The sequence below is a fragment of the Phasianus colchicus genome, chromosome 5, assembly GCF_987193195.1.
Source record: "Phasianus colchicus chromosome 5, bPhaCol1.hap1.1, whole genome shotgun sequence".
NCBI classification, from domain to species: Eukaryota; Metazoa; Chordata; class Aves; order Galliformes; family Phasianidae; genus Phasianus; species Phasianus colchicus.
Genome location: NC_143440.1, coordinates 18,076,560 through 18,099,263, shown reverse-complemented (window position 1 = coordinate 18,099,263; position 22,704 = coordinate 18,076,560). Strand labels below are relative to the sequence as shown.

General features: G+C 41.0%; 1 protein-coding gene across 1 annotated transcript; it reads right to left on the bottom strand.

The window, feature by feature from the left end:
* Positions 1-24: 24 nt before the first annotated feature.
* TPCN2 (two pore segment channel 2) lies at positions 25-22,701 on the bottom strand. Its single transcript, XM_031593299.2, has 25 exons — positions 22,505-22,701; positions 22,219-22,283; positions 21,267-21,343; positions 20,354-20,531; positions 19,460-19,576; positions 18,591-18,697; positions 17,853-17,925; positions 15,916-16,015; positions 15,546-15,611; positions 14,823-14,887; positions 13,223-13,320; positions 12,501-12,582; positions 11,486-11,572; positions 10,929-11,048; positions 10,782-10,841; positions 10,567-10,695; positions 9,942-9,991; positions 8,870-8,969; positions 7,884-7,955; positions 5,423-5,496; positions 4,982-5,072; positions 4,790-4,872; positions 3,562-3,643; positions 3,162-3,247; positions 25-2,462 (listed from the first exon to the last, which is right to left on the bottom strand). Exons 1-25 carry the CDS (start codon positions 22,572-22,574, stop codon positions 2,384-2,386), a joined length of 2,211 nt encoding a protein of 736 aa, XP_031449159.2. The 5' UTR covers positions 22,575-22,701; the 3' UTR covers positions 25-2,383.
* Positions 22,702-22,704: the final 3 nt, after the last annotated feature.

Sequence of the window (22,704 nt, the reverse complement as noted above, 5' to 3'; positions counted from 1 at the left end):
ACAGGAATCATTTTAACAGCTCAATTACTTTCATATTTTAAGAATAAACCTTTTTAATAATACAAACCTCAAATTTTACCCAGTTACATTAATTGTCATGATTTATACAGTTACTGTGCAAGACTTGTGGTCATTTACATCTTTCAGTACAACTGCCATTAGATTTAATATTAACTTCTAATTAAACTTCCCCATTCATTACACAACTGTGAAACATGAACAAGGCTAAGACTACTCCCTTCAGAAAGCCTTCTTCACCCTTGTGCAGATGTGAAGACTGCACTGCAGAGGCACTGGTGATGATAATTCCACACCAACTCATGTTGCTTTGGTAGATTGTGGTGGAATGTCATGGACAAAAAAAAAATCTTAATAACAAATAAACAAAACAGAATTGAAGCTTGCAAGCCAATAGGAAATGGTCACCAACTTTCTGGCCAGGCAAAGTGGCTTCTCCAAGTATTTAGAAAAGTCCAAAATGAAAAAGATGATTGAGTAAAAAGGTCAGTAGAGTATAACTCCATTAACAGTGCCAATAAATTGGTATTTGTGATTAAATCAAGCTCAAAAAAGCAGAAATCATCCTGACAAAACCAAAATCAAAGAAAGAAGTGTGCTGGTGCCTTTTATCTACTCGCTATAATCTGTGTTTGAAGTTCACAATAGAATATAAGCATAGTAATGCCCCTGGAACCTGTGCAATCAAGTTACTCATTGGATTATTAAGGAATGGAGACAAAAGTGAAAAAGACAACAGCATGGCTTAAGGTGCAGAATTACAGAAGAAAAATTGCTGCATGGCATAGAGTTCAGCTGAGACTTCATATAAATATGCAAACAAGACATGCACTTTGTCTAAAGCATAAGGAAAATTAGTGATAAAGAAACAGACAAGAACTGCCAAATAACTTTTAAATAATGCAATAATGCAAAAATACACTTCTGAGCTTGTTGCACCATTGTCCCAGATTCTTTCCTGTATTAGGGAGAGGAAACTAGAAAAAAAACTGATGACAAAAAAAAGAGTAAAAAGTAAATAGGATGACTACTTGGCACTTTCTATAAAGTTTTGTTATCTAAAAAGTATCAAATAACCCCTAAGTTCATAGACATTATAGAGCCATTTACTTCCCCAGGCCTTTGCCAGGTGCAGAGAATCATTGGCTATTTTAGTGACAAGTGACTCAATGAAAATTCAGTGCCTCAAAGTATAGTTTCATTTTCACATATAAAAATTTAAGTTGGAAACGAGTCTATTTGTGACAGCAATTTACTAGTTATGTGACAAAGAACCAAACATAAGCACCATTTTTAGAGAAATACTAAGGGGTAACGAGAAGCACATAAACATAACTTACTGTTAATTCTCAACTTTAGATACATTGACCAAGGTATTTACACAAGACAAATTACTCAGGTACACAACAAGTGGCCCCAAAGCCACAGCAACACTCAGAAGAAAATCTGAACTGCTATGCACTTTGATTATCCCACTCAGCCTTTTTTCACCCCCTTTTAAAGGGAGACTCACAGTGATCACGATGCTACATCTGGCCAAAAGTTCATTCCCCTCAGCTTTTTTATGGAACATGATACAGTGTAAAACACAATTTGGAAGATAAAGTTAAAGGAAGAGTTCGCTGAAAAGCAACATGAAAATATCTACCCTAAAGGTGAGCTCAGTCTTATCACACTGAAAACCATAAATGTAATTTTTCCATTCACACTTACTATTGCTCTCAAGGCAACCAGCAGGTGCAACCAGCACAAACCCTCGATCAAATGGAAGAGGTGTGAAGTAGGCACTCCACGTGATTAAGTTCAACCACAGTTGAAATTAATTGTGTTCTGAAGTGATTAACTCCTGTATATTTAGTAAGACAGGCTGGTGTCATGTTTCAGTGAAAATAGTGTTTCAGTCTCCCTACAGAAAAAGGAAGGATTTTGTTTTGGCCCTGCCTAATCTGTTCACCAACTGCAGGGTGCAGCCCTCTCCACACTCCCCTGCTAGGAAAGGCAGCTCCATTTTCTTGTGCTTTTCAAAATAGTAGGCCTAGTGGTACAAAGTTCATGTTTTAAAGTGCACTGTCCTTTTAACACACTTTCCCTTCTTAAAAAAGAAAATAAAACTTTCTGATACCAACAGTTTATAAAAATAATAGCTGCAATACTCCTCTAAAATTGCAACTTAAAATCAAGTTGGAATAGCAAGGATTCAAATACGAACAATTAAAAACATTCTTTTGGCAGAGAATTGTCAAGCAAAGCCTTACATATTGCCTTGCAAACCTCTCCAACAGCACCTCACAGAAAATCCGTTCTATTTCTTCCAGCTGACAACCTCAAAAAACAGAGGTCTAAATAAGTCCATCCTTCCCACCAGTCACCTACATAAGTGCAGGTGTGGATGTTGGTGCAGCTTTTCCATCAGCTCTTCCTCTGTCGGTTCTTCCAAAACATCTCTACAAAGAGAAAGCATGGGTTGTTAGGGACAACAAAGGGAACTTCTCAGCAGTTGCTGCATCTCAACATCCATGCTGCAAGAACACGTGCTCGTTTCATTCTTGAAAAGTGGAATTAAAATTACAATAAGTTGATGCTCCCTAAAGATGCATCTACTTGCCAGTGATCCATCCTTTACAGATGTGTCATGGAAACCAGCAGCTGTTTTCCCATAAGGAGCAGGGAAACAATTTCCTGCACACAGTACAATACAACTGAAGGTCAGTAAGTTTGTTTTCCTGAAAAAGCTCCCAAATGAGAACATGTTCCCAACGCTACTATTGAATATCCAATGTGCACCAGAAGTTCTACGTGTTCATGATCATCAAATATCAACTCACCACCCACAGTTTCATAGTAAGCCAAGAATGTGCACTAGTTTCCTCATCTTCCATTTTCTTCTCCCCCTCAGCACAGCTCCCCCTACTTCCAATACCTCTTCTCCCACCACAATCTTGGCAGAAAGCATATAAAGGTTAGGCTCACGAGTCAGCATAAAACAAGCCCAACTAAAGCATGTACTGAGATTCACCAAGGTAAAAGATGACACAGTTTACCTCTGAGGAAGGAAATTAAGAGAAGTCTTGTACCCTCATGCAACGAGCACTAAGAGATAAACAGAATAATCTAAATCAATCACCAAGCCCAATTTAATTCACCTGAACATTAGTTCAACTGTCCTCTGGTATTCGATATCTGAGAGAGACTCCCGATGACAGCGACGGTCCCACTTGTGAATAAAGTTCTGGAAGACAAAAGCAATGGAAAAAAACTGACACCATAACACATCCTTATAGCAAAGAAGTTGTGATGGACAAACATTCACATCCAACGAAATGCGGTCAGACTTGTGACAAAGCTTCCAAATAAAGAAAAGCACAATTGTCTGGGGAAAAGAAAATGCTTCCTGAACATCTGGGGGAAAAGGATGGGGAAAAAGATCAAGTAGACACACACAACCAAACTGCATTTCCCAGAAGTTTTTGGGGGCTCTTTTCATTTCCCACACAGATCGTAACATTTTATCAGGACTTAGCATCAAATAATACTACTACTTACCTCTAGAAGTAAAGCTATGAAGAGATTAACCCATATGACAGAGGAGATCAACCACCAGGCTACAAAATAGATCTTTGCCCACCTGCAGATCAGATTAAAGGAAATAAATGAGTCTGTGGGTCTGTGATAAACTAGGCAGCAAATAAACTCAGCCTGTATGTAAGTGACCAAAGACAGACATGAAATCACATTTTTCCTTCTAAGATTATACTACTACTTCCCTAATGTAAGATCTGGATTGAACAACAATAATCTTGACTTTTCATTCAGTTAGCCAAACAGATTTTGTTCCCCAACTTAACATACCCAAACAAACCACGAAAGGACAGAAAAAAAAACACGCTAGGAAAGGATGTTACGGATCACAAAAAGATCTACCTAGGATGGTATCCTTTGAGTGGCCAACAGCAGCAGCAAATGGAACAAGTGCAAAAACACAGCAAAATACCTACAAGGCTATTCCTTAAGTGCTCTTCATCTCCAACCACTTGAACTTTAGAAATTCATTCAGCTAGAGGTCGATTCCGTTCATTTCAGATCCCAATGAATTTCTCTCATGACTTCTCCAATCATCACCAGACCACATTTAACACTTAACACACCTAACAACTTGTAGGAAAATGCTCCATCTTAACCACATGCTGGGTGAAGTACCTCTTCCTTCTGCTTGATTCAAACTGCAATATTTGATATGCGGATCAAACAGCAAAACTCCCAGGTTACTGCACTGAAATGCGACCAGCCAAGGATCACTGCAGCAAGCCAACTCAGAGGCTAATTTGTTAACTCAAAATTCCCATATAACAGTGCAGTACAAACGAAAGATATGCCCAAGATTCTAAGCCTACCAAAAGTTATTTACCCACAGAGTAAATACAAAAGCAACCTAAAGTATGTTACTGTGATTCATTTACATCTCTCCTGCATAACTGACTCTACAGTTAGAGCCCCCAGCAAATGTATGTTGCAAACCTGTTTATAATTCACGTTTTTTTGGAACAAGAGAATTATCGAACCAGTTTAGAATACCTTCTAAACATGACCACAGCTTCTGCAGCAGCAAGTCATTGAGTTACATAGTTTTTCCTACAAACCTGGAATTACCCAAAAGAAAAGTAAGAAGCACCTCTCTTTATAAGATTATAGGAACTGTGCTATCTGTGCAATTCTTGTTTGTTTACAATCCAGATTTATACGGCACTGTATCAGTTTTATTACTGTTACTTACGGACTTGAGTATCTCGAAAATGCTTCCAAAAAGACTTGCCAGTTGTTCACTACCATCACATCCCAGAGAGTCACTAATGCTGCCTGAAGAGAATGAGGAAAAGAGAAGTTGAGCGAATGCATCACATACTTAAAAGCCTCAGATAATGAGGGACAGCATCAGGCAGAGAGAGGAGAGCTAAGACTGACTCACAGCAAAGTCATCAAAGTTGTTTGGCCAATATTCCAGTTGCTCATAGGTCCCACACTGCAAAGTGCTGTTGTTATACGTTGTATTAACAAGGCTGTAAGAGAATGATAGTCTGATATGAGCATAGCAATCTACATACTATATCTTAAAAACAAGATTCCTGTGAGTACCTTGTAGAAATTTAAGTACCTCATTTGGGCAGAAAACAGAGGAAATCATTAAATTAAGTATTAAAGCTACAGCAGATTAAACATTTTGAGCTACAGGTGAGCTTTCTGCAATTCCAATACAGCAAGAAAAAAACTGACAGAGTAACAAATGAAAAAAGTCTGTGTGATTAATGCAAAGGCAGCTTCGAACACAAGAATAAAATAAAACAACTCCAAGTCACAGTGTTGCAGATACTTGAAAACTATCGAGTACTACTTTGAATAGTGATATTACCTGACATTTCCCAGAGGAACCACAGCACCTTTGAACAGCATTATGCCAGTTATAGCAAATGCATAGAAAACCACCTGGAAGGAATACGTTCAGGCATTAGTTTTGAATATTTCTGTCACTAAATAGGAAAACAGTGCAATTAATACAGAATTCACCTTAGTATCACAGGAAAAGGGCAATGGTCAAGAAAAATACCTGGAACTTCTGAAATAAAAATAGTTCTTAATACCTATACTTTTAAATATATAATATTATATATTAAAATATATCTTTTATATATTATATATATTTTTGTTTATATATAATTGTTGCTCTTTTTAAAATCCCATTTAACTTTTGGTTAAATGTAAGTAAGGAGCCCTTTGTTTTACAACAGCTTGAGACAAGATGAGTTTACAGACTGAGGTGTCTTCAGTCCCATCTCTGTGTTTTGCTAGAAAACAAAGTGGAGTAGTCCACAAAGAGAAGGAAGACTGCACTGCTCTTTTTAGACATTACTGAAGTTAAGTTGAAGCTGCCATTCCACAGCCTACCAGAAGATGGGGCATATGGCCTTGCAATAAAGTTGACTTTATTCTTTGATAAAGATATTTTATCTAAGCACATGTATCATCTGACAAATTAGCTAATGAGCTACATTACTTTACCAGCACAAGCTCCAGGAGAAAGTCTGTTAAAACTTTTAGCATCAGCTGATAATGGACTCAGATATCAACGTGACAGAAGCTCAGTGGCAGCTCCTAGTGCCTCAAGTAAAAGCAAGTTGAATTATAGGAAGTGGCAAATGCTATGGCAAAATTGCCTCATGATTAGTGAAAAACTACAGTTCACACTCCTGGCATGATGGACGTTCTGCAGTGGATAAGAACCACTTCATAAGCATTACATCTTACATGCATGAATACGGACACCAGACTGAAACGCTAAGGCATAACAGCTAAAGAAGAACTTGAGCCTATAACTACAAGCTCCTGCCATTATAATTATGACTGTCAGGAATCAAAGGGTGTTTCAGCAGAACACTAAGCCCACGTCCAGCCGTGGCAGTAGCAGCACAGTTTGGAATCCTGCAGTAAAGCACAACAGAGCTCATCCAAAGAGTGCTACTTCCCAGGGCTCTGACATTTGGCAACTCAGCTCTTGAAACGTACTTTGACCTATCATAAAAACATGGAATGGCTTGGGTTGGAAGGGACCTCAAGGATCATCATCTCCAACCCCCTGCTGCAGGCAGGGCTGCCAACCTCCATATCTAATACTAGACCAGGCTGCCCATGGCCACCTGGCCTTGAGCTCCTCCAGGACGGGGCATCCACAGCCTCTCTGTGCAACCTGTTCCAGCACCTCACCATTCTCCTGGTAAAGAAGTTCCCCCTGACATTCAACTAAATCTTCCCTCCTTCAACTTAAAACCAGTTCCCCTCGTCCTGCCTCAATCTACCCTTGTAAAGAGTCGACATCCCTCGTTTGTAGTCCTCCCTTTAGATTCTTGGAAAAAAAAAAAAAACTATTAAAAAAACTATAAAAACTAAGATCTCAGTTGGCACACTCCTGAAGCATTTCTCAGTTTTATGCATAGGTCTCAACAAGACATACGACTTGCATAGCAGAACAAAGTTGTTACCAATTTATCCTTGCACAAGACAACATTATTTCAAATTGCAACATAAGCCTCTCCAGGACACAACTGAAGATAATAACCAAGATTAGTAATGACAATAGCAAATATTCTTGGATAAACTGAGTGACAAGCCAGTCTTTATTTTGATATACCAAAAAAAAACTTCTTAGACAATACCTAACATACAACGAATCCTTGGTCTTTAACCCTAATCTCAAATTTAAGTATCTTAACAAAACTAAAATATTATAAAAATAATGCCCCACAAACTCATTTGCTCTGCCAGGAAGACACAGTCACAAATCCAGAAACTCAGGAGTTAGGAAATGCAGCCATGAACATCATGTGCTGTGACACATCCTTTAGTCACACATTACACACATCAAACACTCTTTGGGCATGACAGCATGGACTTTCAGAAATCCCCATGTCCAAACACATATTTCAAGATCTTCCCAACTCAAAATGATTTTAAAGTTGTTAAGCTATCTAATTTTAAGATAAGCAGGTCAGGGTAAGGAAAACCAGGCTGCTTCTAGAAAACAGGTGATTTTTTCAAAATTGAAATATCCAACCTGAGACAAGTACTTCAGGAAAGTCTTAAATAACCTTTTAAGTGTGCTCCTAAGAGACACTGGTAGGTGAAGTTGAGGCACACTTTGTGCAGGCCAGAACAAAACAGCAGCTCATCACAATACTGAGGAACTGCCTGATTTCAGTGAAATGTTAGAAGTCACAGAAACTGACATCCAAAGGCCCTGGTTTACTTCCTCACTGCCTTTCTTACAGATAGCAGCATAATAACGAGAACATGCTTGACAATTTTGCATCATGACTTACCACCAGGATTCCTGCAAAGGCTCTCAAGTTTTTTACCAGGTCCAGCAACGTAGTAACAACCAAAGACATGAACTGAAAGAAAGCAGAATTTTATACATATTCCATTTATCATGCTATTAATCTGCATATAATTATTTTTACTAGAAGGAAAACTGAGATGTCTGAATGCAGGCAATCTTTTGTACAGTGATAACTGCAGTTTTATGAACAGAGCCATACTCCTTTTCATAAGCAGATATGAAGCTAAATTTTAGGTATGCTCAGACACTGTGACCTAAAGGGCTAGGTATAAGACCAAAATATGGAGAAAAAAGTTTAAGTGTCCCACAGCTCCAGAGAGACTGATGTGGAAGCATTTCTAGTCTACAGTTTCCACCCACACCATGACCTCTGATCACATCAGGTAGATATTTATGCTTTATTAAACTAAAATACAAGTCCCATTCCTGATGGGAATTCAGATGTAGCTTTCAAGCAAATCTAACTGCAGGATTGTAACTGTCAAAGTGATTTCAGATTATGGCTGCTCTGGTGTAACTACTCATAACTGGAAAGTGAGGAGAGGATCTCCTCTCAAACAAGCCTCTGCAGGATCAAAATGCCCAGCAGCACCCAGTGAGAGCCTATCAGCTCCTGAGTACAAAGTTCCCCAAGGACTTCATATCAAGTCACTAGATGAGGCTGAAGCCCAACACAAGCTGTGCAAGAATTTCTGGACGCATTTCCCTACCCATTTTATAATGTCAGCAACAGCTACAGCAACATCAACAGGACTTCCCTACTACGTCAATGAAGAAAACCAGCTAAAGAGAGTTTGTGAGGTGCTGTGCAATTGTCTGGACAGTTAAGAGTGCAGACTGAGGAATTACACTCCCATCCAGGTGACACAGAAGGGAAAGCTGGTGCACAGTACTGGGAGAGGCTTTCACAAAATTTGTAACTTGATCACCAAAGATATCAGAAGTGTGGAGAAATAAGTAAACAACCTTCATATTAGGAATGATCCGCAGGAACCTGAACACAATTAACATGTTCACCAGTCGCACCATATCCCACAGGGATAGCAGGCCCACAAACTCTGGTCTCCTAGGAAAGAAAGAACACATCAGAGAAACAGCCCATCACAGAAAGACACTAATGAAGTTACTGAAGGCTAACTTCATCCAGGGCTCAAAGAAAGCATAAAGCTGACAGGTTACCCAGTCAACATTCTTTCTTACATATGTATTCCACAGACAATATCCATACACATACAATCTCAGCTCGAGCATTAGCTGACTTTTACACAGGCATGCTGGGTGCTCCTTGCTGCAAGTGTGGGCAGGTGGTGGGGGAAGGAAAGACAGCAATGACAAAACTCCTTGGTAACAGATGCTAGATCACAATTTGCATCACAAACATTTAAGTCTAGCCTTAAAATCATCTAAGACAGCACCACACAGAAGACATTCTAGAATAATAGTAAAAGCCTCAGTCTTGTCTTTAAGATGTTACTTGATCTGCAGATGTAACTGCAATTGTGATTAAAAGACGTATCACAGAACATGATGTTAGTGCCATCTGGATTCTTCTGGGTAATCTGTTTGCAGTGATGGACAAAATAACTGGTGCTTCAAGATACTGTTAGGGTGCAAACAGCTGTCTACATTCAAGAATCACCCCTGAAAGTAAGATTTACAGAGTCCTCCAAAAGTTCTTTGCTTTTCTCTTCTGATATGGCTGTACATCTATTTTAAAAACGGAAACAATCACTTCCATGGTTTTAATGATGAAAAAAGATAATTATCCAAGATTTGGACTTAAAAAAAAAATACAAAAAAAAGCCAAGAGACCTGTGCTTTCTGTTCCAGTGCAGATGAACATGGCAATTTATCTACTAAATTTTGCAACATGAAGTTTAGTGACTACAATAGGGAGAACTTGTACTAAGTTTGGTAAGTTATGCACTGGGCTGACAATTACAGCAGAACAACACAAGTGTGCATGAATGTGCACGTATATTCTCCTGACCCAACCCAGACATCCAAGACAGTGTAATGCTTCAAAGAGATTACTTACCAACCAGGATGAGGAAATCCATATTCAGCAAAAGTTGCAATCTCCAAAACCTTCAGACGGAGGGGGAGGAAGAGTAAAAACCTTTTTAAACTTGGTAATTTTGAGGTTTAAATATTACTTACCTTTCTCAACGGAAAACATTTTCAATAGCTTTAAGCCACTAATATGACTCTACTCATGTACTCTGGTATTGCTGTACTTGACAATTCATCCAAATTAGTCCTAAGGTGACGCATAAAAAGATACTGAGTGAATTACATGGTGTAAGTTAGGTTTCAGGGTTTTGCCAAACACAATTAATATCCTGCTATTTTTTTATTCAATAAGTGATGCTTAACTACATTACAGACATCCTCATGAGCAGAATGCTTCCAAATAACGGTAAAGAGGCTGCCTGTAAGAGAGCTCAACTTTTCCAGCAATTTCTCCAGGAAAGGGACATTCAAAGTAACATTCCAATGCACTCATGCCACTGGAAAACACGACACTGACTCAAGCTGTTCAACTCAGCACATCAGTGTTCAACTAGGAGTAATCCTACTGGCATCTTGCTAGATCTCACAGCTCAATATCATCCTAGCCAACAAATTCAGGAATACAGAAGTTAACAACAAAACAAACTTACCAGCAAAATTGTAGTTAGAAGACCATCAAACCTATTGCTTGGGTATGATAAGTATCTTTTCAAGCCCATTGCCAAGATTTTCAACAACATTTCCATCAGATAGTATATGATGAAGAAGCAGTTGATAGTCTTCAGACCGCACAAACGATAACAAAGATTAGAATTAGCCACATTAAGGGGACAGCAACATCCACAGAAATACTGTTGCATCTTACCCCTAAGAAGAAGTCATCTCTTTCAGAAGGCTGCTTATCTGCATCCAACACCAAAACCACCTTAAATAACAATAAATCTCCCATGAATCCACTGTTTTACTGCTGAATTTTGCAACAAGAAAAAAATTGCTTTTCTTCCTTACGTACACAGATGGAAACGATGTTTGCAAGGGCAACAACATTTCCCAAGTAGCCGAAGTAAGGATGGCCAAAGGCAAACTGCATTTTCTGCATGAAATGGGACTGGTACTCTGGACTGGGAGGATGCTGAAAAGAACACAACAATTACACTGAGAGGCAACACAAGTATTTTAATAACGGTGCAGGAAAAAAAAAGCCCAGTTTCAGATTTAAGAAACATACTTTTTCAAAGCAGAACTTTTCAAGCCCATTTTAACTATATTTAAATAGGAAAGTGCTTTCAAGCTCTAGCTATTATCAGCAAGAGATCATATTCAAAGAGCAAAAGTGTTGGTGATCATGGCACAATACAAGATAATAAAGGGAAAAAAAATCCAACCTCTCCAATGCATCAAGCAAGCAAATTAACCACCAGGCTATTAATTGCATATATTCCTTCCACCACTCCCAACATTCATCTCCCTCAAAGAGAGGGAAAGATCTTAGTTCCACATAAATACAGAACTGTTCAAAATCATGCTAACTTATGACGCTCTGTAAATAACGATGAGGTGCTCACATACTTGTTTAATGGCATCCTTGTCTAGCTCTTCGAAGAGCCACTGGAACTGGGCAGCTGACAGCTGGTCACAGGAGCATATTTTGAGTGACTTCACATGAAAGAGAAAGCCAGATCAATATCTGCATTAGGTGCGTCTTCAAGAAGTACCACAACTCTCAGACTGGATCTGTGTACTCAACGAACAATGCAGCCTGACATAATGACAGAGCAGAGTGCTATTTTCAAGCAACTCTGTTTACACAGCCCCTATCCCAGAAATGACAAAAAGCAATATGTGTATCTTCACACTGGAGGCCAGGCAACTGCTGGCACACCGTTACCATCAGCTCTATGTCGTCCCCTTCTCTTGGCATTAGTTTGTAACATCTACCTCCAAAACCCGCTGCAATTTGGTTCTTAAAAAGCAATAATATTTTTGGAGCAGTTTTTCTGACACCATACCTGTAATTTTTGCATCCTGTATCTCCTGTTGAGCCAATTGCTCTATCTAAAAACTGTGGTGCAAACAGCAACATCAAGGCCTTAGATGAGCAAAACAACTCTGCCTGTAGCCTGACACAAGTATCAGAACTTAGAGGAAGCAATACAGTTACATACACCCCCCCACGTTCAAATGGTAAAGATACACCAAGCTGTAGATAGCAGCTCCAGACCACGGTGAGAGAGATTTTATTTTCAGAGATAAGCCAAAGCAAATCAGAATTTTGGCTCTGCAAAACAAAGTCTTCACCTACACCACCTATCAGTGAATGCCTTCCTCTTCAAACCAACCACGGAAGTGGCAGTCTTAGTTTGGAATCATTGGAACAAAAGCTGTTACTAGGCAAAAACCAGCACATAAGCAGACACTGATCTGGACTCAGCTCACACTCTTAAAGAAAGCAGGACACAAACAGCTGTGCTGAAGACTACTGCTCCTAAATCAGTGCTGTGATTAAAAAAAAAAATCAGTTTCCACAGCTGTCCCAGCAAGAGGGTTTGACAGCCTCCAAGGATTAAAAACATCCAGCTCTTACCATCATGATTGCTTGCCTGCTGCGAGAATCCATTTCAACTTTCTGCAGCACTTGAAGCAAGGCTCCAGCACTAACACATGACCTATCCAAAAGAAGATGAGCTTAGAGGATGGGTCCTCAAAGAGACATCTTGCCACCGAGACAATCAATGGTTCTGGTTTTGTTTTCTTCTTTTAAAGCAAATAAAATTAGAAGCAGCAATGAAAAGAAAATATCCCATAAAAGTCCCAGACAACTCACTATAAAAACCCACTTGAAAAATAGAATAAAAAAGTAAGCAAAACTGCTGTTTTTCAAGGAAAGATCTTCAATTCATATAGCATTCTGTTACTGAAGAAGCAAACTTGCTTCTGACAGGTTCTCTAAAACATTCAAAGGCAGGCCAACAGTCATGTACAAAGAAGAACGGAACTCATCCAGCTGGTGAAGGGGACCTCTGGCTACACAGCACCCCTTCTCAGGAAGCAGCCAAGGCCCAAGAGATGCTCCCCCCTTCAGCAGCTGACCCTTACATGAGCCCAGGATGGCTGCACCCTGTGCCCTCCCCTTCTGGTTGCACACAGAGCACAGGTGCCAACAATTTGCCCGTGCCCCCTGGGCCAGCCATACCTCTTCACCAGCTCAAGCCATGACCCTATCAGTTTCCTGCATACACTGAAACAAGGACTGAAAATTTGGTCTTTTCTGCTGGGTGCACTACTGCCTCAATATCCACCACTCACTGTTCTGCATTAGCAGGAGTCTCTTTTAGGGAAGAAAGCACTTCAAATGCAGCCCGGATTCCCAGCCGTCTTCTGAAGAGGGAGGACTGAACAGATTTCTGCACAAGAAAGACACCACACATTAAGAAAATAATAGGAGGCAGTTTGCTTAACAATGGTCTATGGGAAATTCAACCAGATCGTGGAATCATCTGAGTTGGAAGGGATCTTCAGAGATCACCCAGTCCAACTCCCCTGTGATGAACAAGGATAAATGGTATGATAAATCAAACAGATGACACAAATGAGATCTGTAGACTATTCGCCTAGTCCTTAGGCAAAGCCAACTGCAAGCTTCAGAGAAGGCCTTGTCTATCTAACTCAATCTGTTTCCAGGAAGTCAAAATACTGTTTTCTTTTCTTTCCTGCCAAAGCCGTCATCATCAGCCACTTAGATTTGACTGTTAAGATACCAGACAGACACCCCCACAGTTTAAGGGGAATTGTTAAAGGATCAAAGGCTGAAATCAGCAAAGTCCAGTCCTACCAGAAGGACTTGCAGACCAACAGGAAAACCCAGCCCAGATAACGTTCTGATCCTCTGCCACTCTTGCAGTCTTACGATTGGAGAAGAAACTTCCTAGCTCTCATTCCTTACAAGAGCTCTGTACAAAGGAAGGAAGAAACCAAGCAGACAAGGCTCTAGACTTCCAATAAACACAGTTTACTTACGCAATAGGAGAATGCTGTTCATTCTAAGCTAGAGAAGCCATCACCACACTGGTACACAAAACAAAAACACTCACCAAAACACAGCCTTAACCCACAGCCCAGCAGTTCAGCTGTCAGACAAACTAAATTTGTGTAGCACAGCCCCTACCTTATCCAGTCATTTACTGCAAGTAGCAAAGATGAGCTTTCATCTAACTTATGCTCTCCCTTCTCTTTAAAACACGCTTGCCTCAGCTCACTGCTCTCATACTGCTAAACTACTCTATCTCATTGAGAAACCAAAAAACTCTCTTCCTACTAAGGAAATCCTGAGCATTCCCATCTGGAGACTAAACAACTGGCATACCTAATACAACAGAACACACTACACAGCTTGTCAATGAAGAAGAAGGAACCTGTAATGCCCAGTTTCATCCCCACCACAGCTTTCAAGTTCTTTCCACAATTTGTGGAATCAACTACACTTACTTCATCAGCTTTCACTTCTCTTATAGACACCAGGGTCAGCAAGTTGTTTTTAGTGAAGGCTTCTCACACTGTGCTACTCTGAGAAATTAAATGCTGGGCTTTGCAACATCAGCTGTTAGAAAAGTACAGCAGTCCTTGTTCACAGTTTCATTGTTGTTCTCACTTTTGTTTTTCTCATCTGCTAGACATAGTTGCACATCCAAAGAATACATAAACATGTGATTTTCTCACCCAAAAGGCATCAAGCTACTACATCACGTGGGTAAAAACACATACATCAGTTTTATGAACCTTTCTCGCCTTAAAACTGTATTTACTATCAGATTGGCATACTTTGATACACAGTTATATCCATAAACACCCAGGATTCCACAGCCATAAGGTTCTGGTAGAACACAGACGTTGGCAAAGTTTTACTCACCAGAAGGTACCCGCGAAACTGGTTGTAGATTATTGCTGTAAGTAGGTTCATCAGAAATAAGTTACCTTTTGAAGAAAAAAGTGGCCAGAGTTATTGGGATAGATGCTTGTTTCTCAAAGATGCAACACGTTTCTCTGATTCTAGGCCAACTATTATTTAAATCTAAACATTTTTACATTGTACAGCATACAACATAATACTCAAACTTCTCTCACACCAACCAAGAAAAGAATTGGCTCTGACAGTAGTCAAGAGACGTTTCAATCATGATCCAAACAAGAGGTAGCTATTAGTTTTCAAAAGACAAAACAAAATTAAGATTCACAAACTTCACAAAACTTTCCCTCTAAGATGGAAAAAATGTCAGTGTACCACACAAGCACTGCAAAGAAGTTTTGGTGCACATAGCAAATCATGTGTAAGAATTCAAAAGACCATCTTCTTGAATTTCTCCTCTAAAAATAAAGTTTAACGTTGTATATGCAGTTGTATATCTGTTCTCTATTGATAAAGTTACAAAAAAGCTGAACTATTTAATAAGTGCCTTTTGTGAAACTTATCCTGCAAGACAGAACACGGTCAAGAAATAACAACTTTTTAAAAAGCCAAAAAGGAAAACTTTGCAATGAAACTCTCTTAGAAAAAAAAACCCCTTTCCAGCTGACATGCATGAATGTCAAAGCTACACTCCATTTAAGTTAATGAAGACAAGCAGTGACTTACCTAATACAGTGAAGAGTATGAAGAAGATGGAATATGCTCGGTTCTTAGAATAAGCAGGAATCATTACTGCAACAGATTTAATTAAAAAACTGTATTATTAATTTCATATTTAAGAGGATAAAAAAAAATAAAGGAGACCTCTGACAAATTTGGGCAATTGGTAAAAGCTCTCATACAGCTCCACTTCAGAGCCGTGTATATAAATTAAAGCACAGAAATACAAAAAATCCTAAGTAACTTCATGCACAAATAGCCTTTGCAGAACCTTCCTAAGAGCTTTCAGCTGCAAGAACAATTACAGCAGTCTGATAAAATTTCACTGTTCATTGATTAATAGAGACAAGAGTTATTTCTGAAACGGAGTGCTCACCATCAGGGTTATTTGCTGTAGTCAGCAGGACCAGCAGTGATGTCAGGGAATCTGGCAAATTCCGAAAGTAACCAACCCATTCCTTATCCTGTTGACCATCCTAGTGAAAAATGCTCACTGTTATCAGAGAAGCACTTAGAATCACTAAGACCAACTCACCAAGAGAATGACACATATTCAGACAGTTTTAGTCAGTAATCCATTCCTTATACACACAATTAGATCTGCCACACGGAAGAAAACACAAGACAAGCATAAAAACTAGGACAACGTAGTGATCCTGCAGGAATACAGTGCAACCACTTATTCACAGCCAATAGAAAACAGAAGGGAAAACAGCAAGCTGAGAGAGACAGGAGGCTCCAAATAAAAGTTCCATCCATCACCTCAAACCCAGCAGGGACCAGGAAGACATGAGCAGACAGCATGGGGATCTAAAGCTGCCCTTGATTGATAGAAAAAGCCAAACGAGAGACATCAAGGGTACCAGAGCTAGAAGAACTCTAAACACGACCTAAATAAAACATATCACAGACTGTTTCTATATTCAATCCGAATTCACATAAAAATCAAGCAGAAAATTGGAGCTGCTTACTTTTTATTCTAGCTACACAGTGCTGTACCCATTTGTTTTTTTCCCAAGTTCAAGTAGAGACAGCTACAAAAGATGCAGAGTGCAAACAATACGAACATGAATCACACACTACAGAATAAACAGCCATTAAATCTGCTGAGAAGAATGGAAAACTGCACCCCTAGGGAATATATGCAAGGCAATCTGCAAATCTAGAGGCAAGAATTTTATTACTAACGCATCCTTTGAGCACATTGCCTGGTTGGCTACAATTACTTTGTATGGGTATCAGGTCAGAGAATCTAAAAAGGAAAAATAAACAGTACACTGTAATTTGTTTTTTTGTTTTGTTTTTTGTTTTGTTTTGGTTTTTTACTTAAGTGTATTTTAGAGTGTCTGGAACAGATATATAAAATCTATTTCCATCTGCTGGGAAAGATTATAACTGAAATTATACGTGACATGCAAATATAATACAGAGATACTGGATTCAACTAAGAAAAGGGAAAAATAGAGCTCTACTCCCAATTCCAGAAATTCTGTAACAGGAATTCAAGGAATTTGCTGATCGTAAGAAAGACCAGAAGCTCAAGCACAAACTTCAGGAGGAATGAAGGCTCAGTAAAGATTAAGGAAAGAACTAAGATTACTGCAAGTACATAACAAGTCTTAGTGATCATACAAACAAGGCTGTGGGAGGCCTTATAAAAGGAAAGGAGTGGAGTACAAAGAAGGATACATAAAGACACAGGAAGCTTAGGAGAAAGGACACCCCAAAAGCACTTGAACACAAAAGTGACTTCAATCACATTTCAAATAAGCTTTCGGGAAGTGAGAAGAGAAACAAAAAAATAAAAAAGCCACAAAAATCAGAAGCCAAAACATCAGAAAAATGCAGGCAAAAACCTACCAAGGCAAGGCCAGGGATACCAGTACTGCAGATAGCTTAACACTGCAGTAAACTTAACAAAAAGCTAGATAAGGAAAGGAAAAAAAAAAGAAACATGAGATAATAGAAACAAGAAGCACCAGGATTAAGAGCTATGGACACAGAACAGCACAGGTGGTTTCAACAAAAGCAGAAAAGTAATGCAAAGGATTGACTGGAGAACTGTAAGAAGTTGCTCTATCAGCAGACTTAAAACTTCTCACTTGTGAGAAAAGCATCGGCACCAAGAAGGTGTGGGACCATAAAAAAAAAAGCATTCTGTGCAACTTACATCTCTCTAAATAGACTTCAAACTCATCCCAGTGGGTCTCTCCCAGGGAAACAAGTTTCACCAGTTTGATTAGAAAACCAGACATGCAGCTACATGAGTAAGCAGAAAAGCAGTGAGATCTATACACCAATACAGCTGGTTACCTTTGTTCGAGCAAACAGCAGCATGGCAAACATGGTAAAGAGAGACAGATGAACAGCGAGTAGTAGAACAACGCTATTGGAAAGAACACATCATGTGCATTAATATCAACCTCATCCTTAATGTGCTTTGCTAGAGATACAAAAATAGCCAAGGACGTTTTTTAAAAAACTACATGGAGCTAACAGAAGACCATCCAAGCTTTGATTCATGAGAATCACGCTTCTTCAGAACTCCCTAGCACGAGCTTAGGCAGTTCTAAGGTCAAAGAGATTCTAGCACGTTTTTCTAAAACCATTTAGAAATGAAAAGCCTGAAGTAAAGCATCCTAAAAAGTACACAATGTACCTTGCTGTGTGGTATTCATGGCAGAGGGACACCTTTGTGCCCTACCCATACTGCCCTGAGAGGCAACGTTAAGTAACATGGCATAGCCCTTTGCCCAGCTGATGACTCAGCTCTTGCCTTACCAAAGGGCTGTACTCAACAGAATTAGAAAAGGGGAAAAAAAAAAAAAGAAAACCACTCGATCAGCATCAAAAAAATCCTCCTTGTCACAACACATGCATTCTTGAGAAATCTTACAGAACACAGGAGCCACAGAATTAATACAGCTTCCCATCCATCACTACTTGATCTCAGCGACCATTTCAAAAAAAGCTACTGAGGCATCACGCTCCAGGATACAAAGGGTAACTACAGACTTGCTGTGAAGGGATGCTCTCTGTGCTGTTACCTACCTTGCCATTTCAGGCAACGTGCTGTTGATGCTTTTTAATGTTTTCTTCATCATCGAAGAATTCTGAAGGAGAAAGAAAGGACGAAGAATTCTTCTTATCCGTACAGTCTGCAAAACAAGACAGTGGATCAGATGCTGAGCTCCCATGAAGTACTTGTGGTCCTAGTCTTAAGTGCGTGTTTGCCAAAACAGATCTAAATGTATATACAAGCTTGAACAAAACAAAACAAAAAAATCAGTGCAGCATAAAAGTTGTTCTCAGAAGGTAAATAAGTCCCACCAAAGTCAAAAAAGGCCTAAAGGAAACTTTATAGACCTTCTTTTAAAAGAAAAATTGTTTATAATTAATGGTCTGGTGAAGCTATGGAAATTTCAACTTGCATTTTTAAAGAAACCTAACTTTACTGCTGGGTAAACATGACAAACAGGTCAAGTGATTGCATTTCTGCATTTTTTGCCAGGATCCATTTCAAGAAGTGAATCAATAACAAGCTGCTTTCATTAAAAATAGACACACATCTTGAAATTAGGGTTTGGTTTCAGTTTGCAGCTTTTTTTAACGTATTACAGTCTGCTTATTACACAGCAATTTCTGCCTCTGACAAGGCTTAGAGGCGGTTGTTCTGATATTCCTTAACAAACCCTAAAGCAATTAAGCTGTTCACATCTCAGTATTTTTACCATATTAGCATTTTCTTAATGCTGACTGCAAACAAGCAACAATAAATTTGATCCAATGTGACCCACTGCAGCCCTCCCCTTAGCTCTCCAAGGCATCACACAGCCCCTGCTGTGCATCCCTCTGCAGCTTCTCCTCCTTGCCTCACTGCCCAGACACAGTTTCTGCAGAAAGCAGCAAGCACTTCTTACCTCTGTGCAGAAAAAGCTCAGCGACACAACCCAATCAGTAAGGGAAATAATTAACGTCAGGATATAAGCCATCAGCCATTTATTTTTCCAAAATTCTTCCCATCCAATTAAGTAACTCTGGGGGAGGAAAAAAAAAGAAAAGCAGCACAACAACTGAATCACAGAATCACAGAAATGCCAGGGTTGGAAGGGACCTCAAGGATCACAAAGCTCCAACCCCCTGCCACATGCAGGGCCACCGACCTCCCCATTAATGCTAGACCAGGCTGCTCAGGGCCCCATCCAGTCTGTCCTTGAACACCTCCAGGGACGGGGCATCCACTACCTCTCTGGGCAGCCTGTTCCAGTACCCCACCACTCTCACAGCAAATAATTTCCCCCTGACATCCAACCTAAATCTCCCCTTCCTCAACTTAAAACCATTTTCCCTCATCCTGCAGTTATCAACTCTTTCAAAGAGTTGATTCCCCTCCCCCTGTAGGCTCCCTTTAGGTACTGAAAGCCTGCAATGAGGTCACCCTGCAGCCTTCTTTCCTCCAGGCTGAACAAGCCCAGCTCCCTCAGCCTGTCCTCATAGGGGAGGTGCTCCAGTCCCCTGATCATCTTTGTGGCCCTCCTCTGGACCCTCTCCAACAGCTCCCTGTCTTTTTTGTACTGGGGGCTCCACACTTGGATGCAGTTATTCCAGATGGGGCCTCACAGGAGCAGAGTAGAGGGGAACAATCGCCTCCCTGTCCCTGCTGGCCACCCCTCTTTTGATGGAGCCCAGGATCCCATTTGCCTTCCGAGCCACAAGGGCACACTGCTGGCTCATGTTAAGTTTTTCATCTAAAGCCTCAAACAAGCAGCCAAGCCAAAGCCACTCATTGAGAGCCAGGTGGAAGCGCTGCTCACCTTCACAGACACATCGATCACGAAGACCAGGAAGCACAGCAGCTCAATGCTTTCAGTCAGGCCGCACGGAGGATCCCACGCAGGAAGGCGGTATCGCACATCTGATGTGACAGTAAGCGAGGACGGTGTTTCAATGAAAGCCAAAGCCAGGATCACGGTAATGGTCAAGCTCAAAATCCTGCTCGGGTAGAAATGACAGCGCTCGTAACACAGCACTGAGTAGCACGCTTTACATGGACTGCAGTAAGGTTGTAGTAACAACAACGCATTACAACAGCAACCGCTGACATTCATATAGCCCTAGGTGGGGTGGTTTTGAAACTGACAACAAAAATTCTGCTAGTACTTAATAAGTTAGAAATTGATATTTGGAAAACTAACACACCCTGCTGGGCATCATACCAATAACCTATCACGCAGTAGTCCTATGGCTGCTCCAGAGAGCCATATACTCCATAAAACGATATGACTTGGAAGGGAGCCTTAGAGGCCATCTGGTCCAACTCCCCTGCAATGGACAGGGACACCTACAGATAGAGGAGGCTGCTCAGAGCTCCGTCCTGCCTGACTCTAAGCACCTGCAGGGATGGTGCATCAACCACCTTTACTGTAAAAAACTACTTCCCTACATTCAGTCTAAATTTCCCCCCTTGTAGTTCACAACCATTTCCCCTTGTCCTATCACAACAGACCCTGTTAAAGAGCTCATCCCCTTCTTCACCACACTTTTGTACACCTTGCTGCTTTCCACTCCTATCTAATCTACACGTACTCATTGCTTGCTTCCTACAAGCGTGTTTGAAAGAATAAAAAGACAATTATGTAAGTATTAAAAAAAAAAAAAAAAAGAAGGAAAAAGAATTTTTAAGACTTACTCCTGACCCAAAAAGCACAAAGAATAACAAGTTCTCACCACTGGCAAATTCTTGAATAATACCAGCGATACAGCCACAGGGATTTGGAGTCCATGCGGTGATTTATAGATCGATACTGTAGGGAGAAAGCAAAAAAAAGAAATCACTGAACCATTACACGTGGTCTGCATCACAGACAAAAACAAGGTTACAAAAATAAACCATACGCTCATCAACAAGGCTCAAGGCTTGAGACAAACCCAATTTCACAATGAGATAAAGACATCACTGCATGAGTTGTTATTAAACTAGCACTCACCAATGACTATGCCTTGACTTCAGCCTATGTGGGTGCAATGGGAAAGACTCTGCTGAGGTTTTCCCAACCTAAAGATCGTCCATTATTGGATAAGCAATGTGGCAGCACTGCCCTCATTACATGTAACAGCAGCTGGAGTAACTCACAACTTATAGTTCCACCTGCTTGCCAAAGAGGCCCATACACTTGGTTCACCTCTCCAGCACTCCTTCCATTCACGGATCTTTTGCTTCATCCCTCTAAAAGCCGTATGATGCACACAGCTGTGAAAATAAGCAGTTTCAACCTGCACCTCTACGCAAAGGGAAGGGAGACTTCCACACATCAGCAGTTCTGCTCGAGCAAACAGTTCCAGCTTCTCCATTGAAACCAACCTCAAAGTTTGCCAGCCCTGCAGCTTTGTAACCATGTTTTGGGGCAAATCACAGGCTTTGCCCAGATGCTTGATTAAAAAAAAAAAAAAAGGGCGCATCCACCCACAAAGCAGCACAGTCAGCACCTGCTGGGCAAACGGGAAGAGAAGGCGCTATTTCAACACAATTTCATTGGAAAAAAAAAAAACAAACTCATTTCTTCTGGGCAGAACGCACCGGAACTGATGTGCCGCAGGGATTCGGGGCTCTGAGCCGGCTCTGCGGAGCGCGGCAGCGCCAGCTGACAGCACGCGTGTCACACAGCCGCGCTGGACTTACCTGTATCGCGTCTTCGATAAACACCACGGCCTGGTTGATGCGGAGCTCCTCAGCAGCTCCGGCGGCTGCAAAGTTAGAAAGAAAGAAAGAAAAAAAGAATGAGTCGCTGCGGGGCTGAGAGCCAACAGCAGCTGCACCGCCCCGCTCCTCCTCGCAGACGGACGCAGAGGTCGACCCAAGCCGGACGCGAGACGCCGGCACTCGAGGAAGCCCCCGGGACGGCGGAAGCAATCCGCGCTGAGCCGGGGCAGCGCGGGGCGGCACGCCGCCTCCGCCACGCACTCACCGCCCCCCGCCGCCCGCCAGCTCCGCGGGGGCAGCAGCGGCTCCGTCTCGGCGGCGGCTCCCGCCTCCATCGGCGCGGTTCGCCGCCGGCTGGGGGGGCAGCACCCTGACACCACGTGACCGGCACTGCGCCGGGGACGGGCGGAGCGCGAGCACGGGCCGGTGCCGCCCCTCGGCAGCGGGGAGGAGCGGCGCGGGGGG

What these genes read in the sequence shown, in the direction of transcription:
- TPCN2 (XM_031593299.2), bottom strand. Translation starts at nt 22,574, where the DNA reads ATGGAGGCGGGAGCCGCCGCCGAGACGGAGCCGCTGCTGCCCCCGCGG. An exon ending in CTGGCGGGCGGCGGGGGGCG is followed by an intron (nt 22,284 to 22,504) that starts GTGAGTGCGTGG and finishes CTAACTTTGCAG; the next exon opens with CCGCCGGAGCTGCTGAGGAG. An exon ending in ACAAGGATGCCATTAAACAA is followed by an intron (nt 11,049 to 11,485) that starts GTATGTGAGCAC and finishes TGTTCTTTTCAG; the next exon opens with CATCCTCCCAGTCCAGAGTA.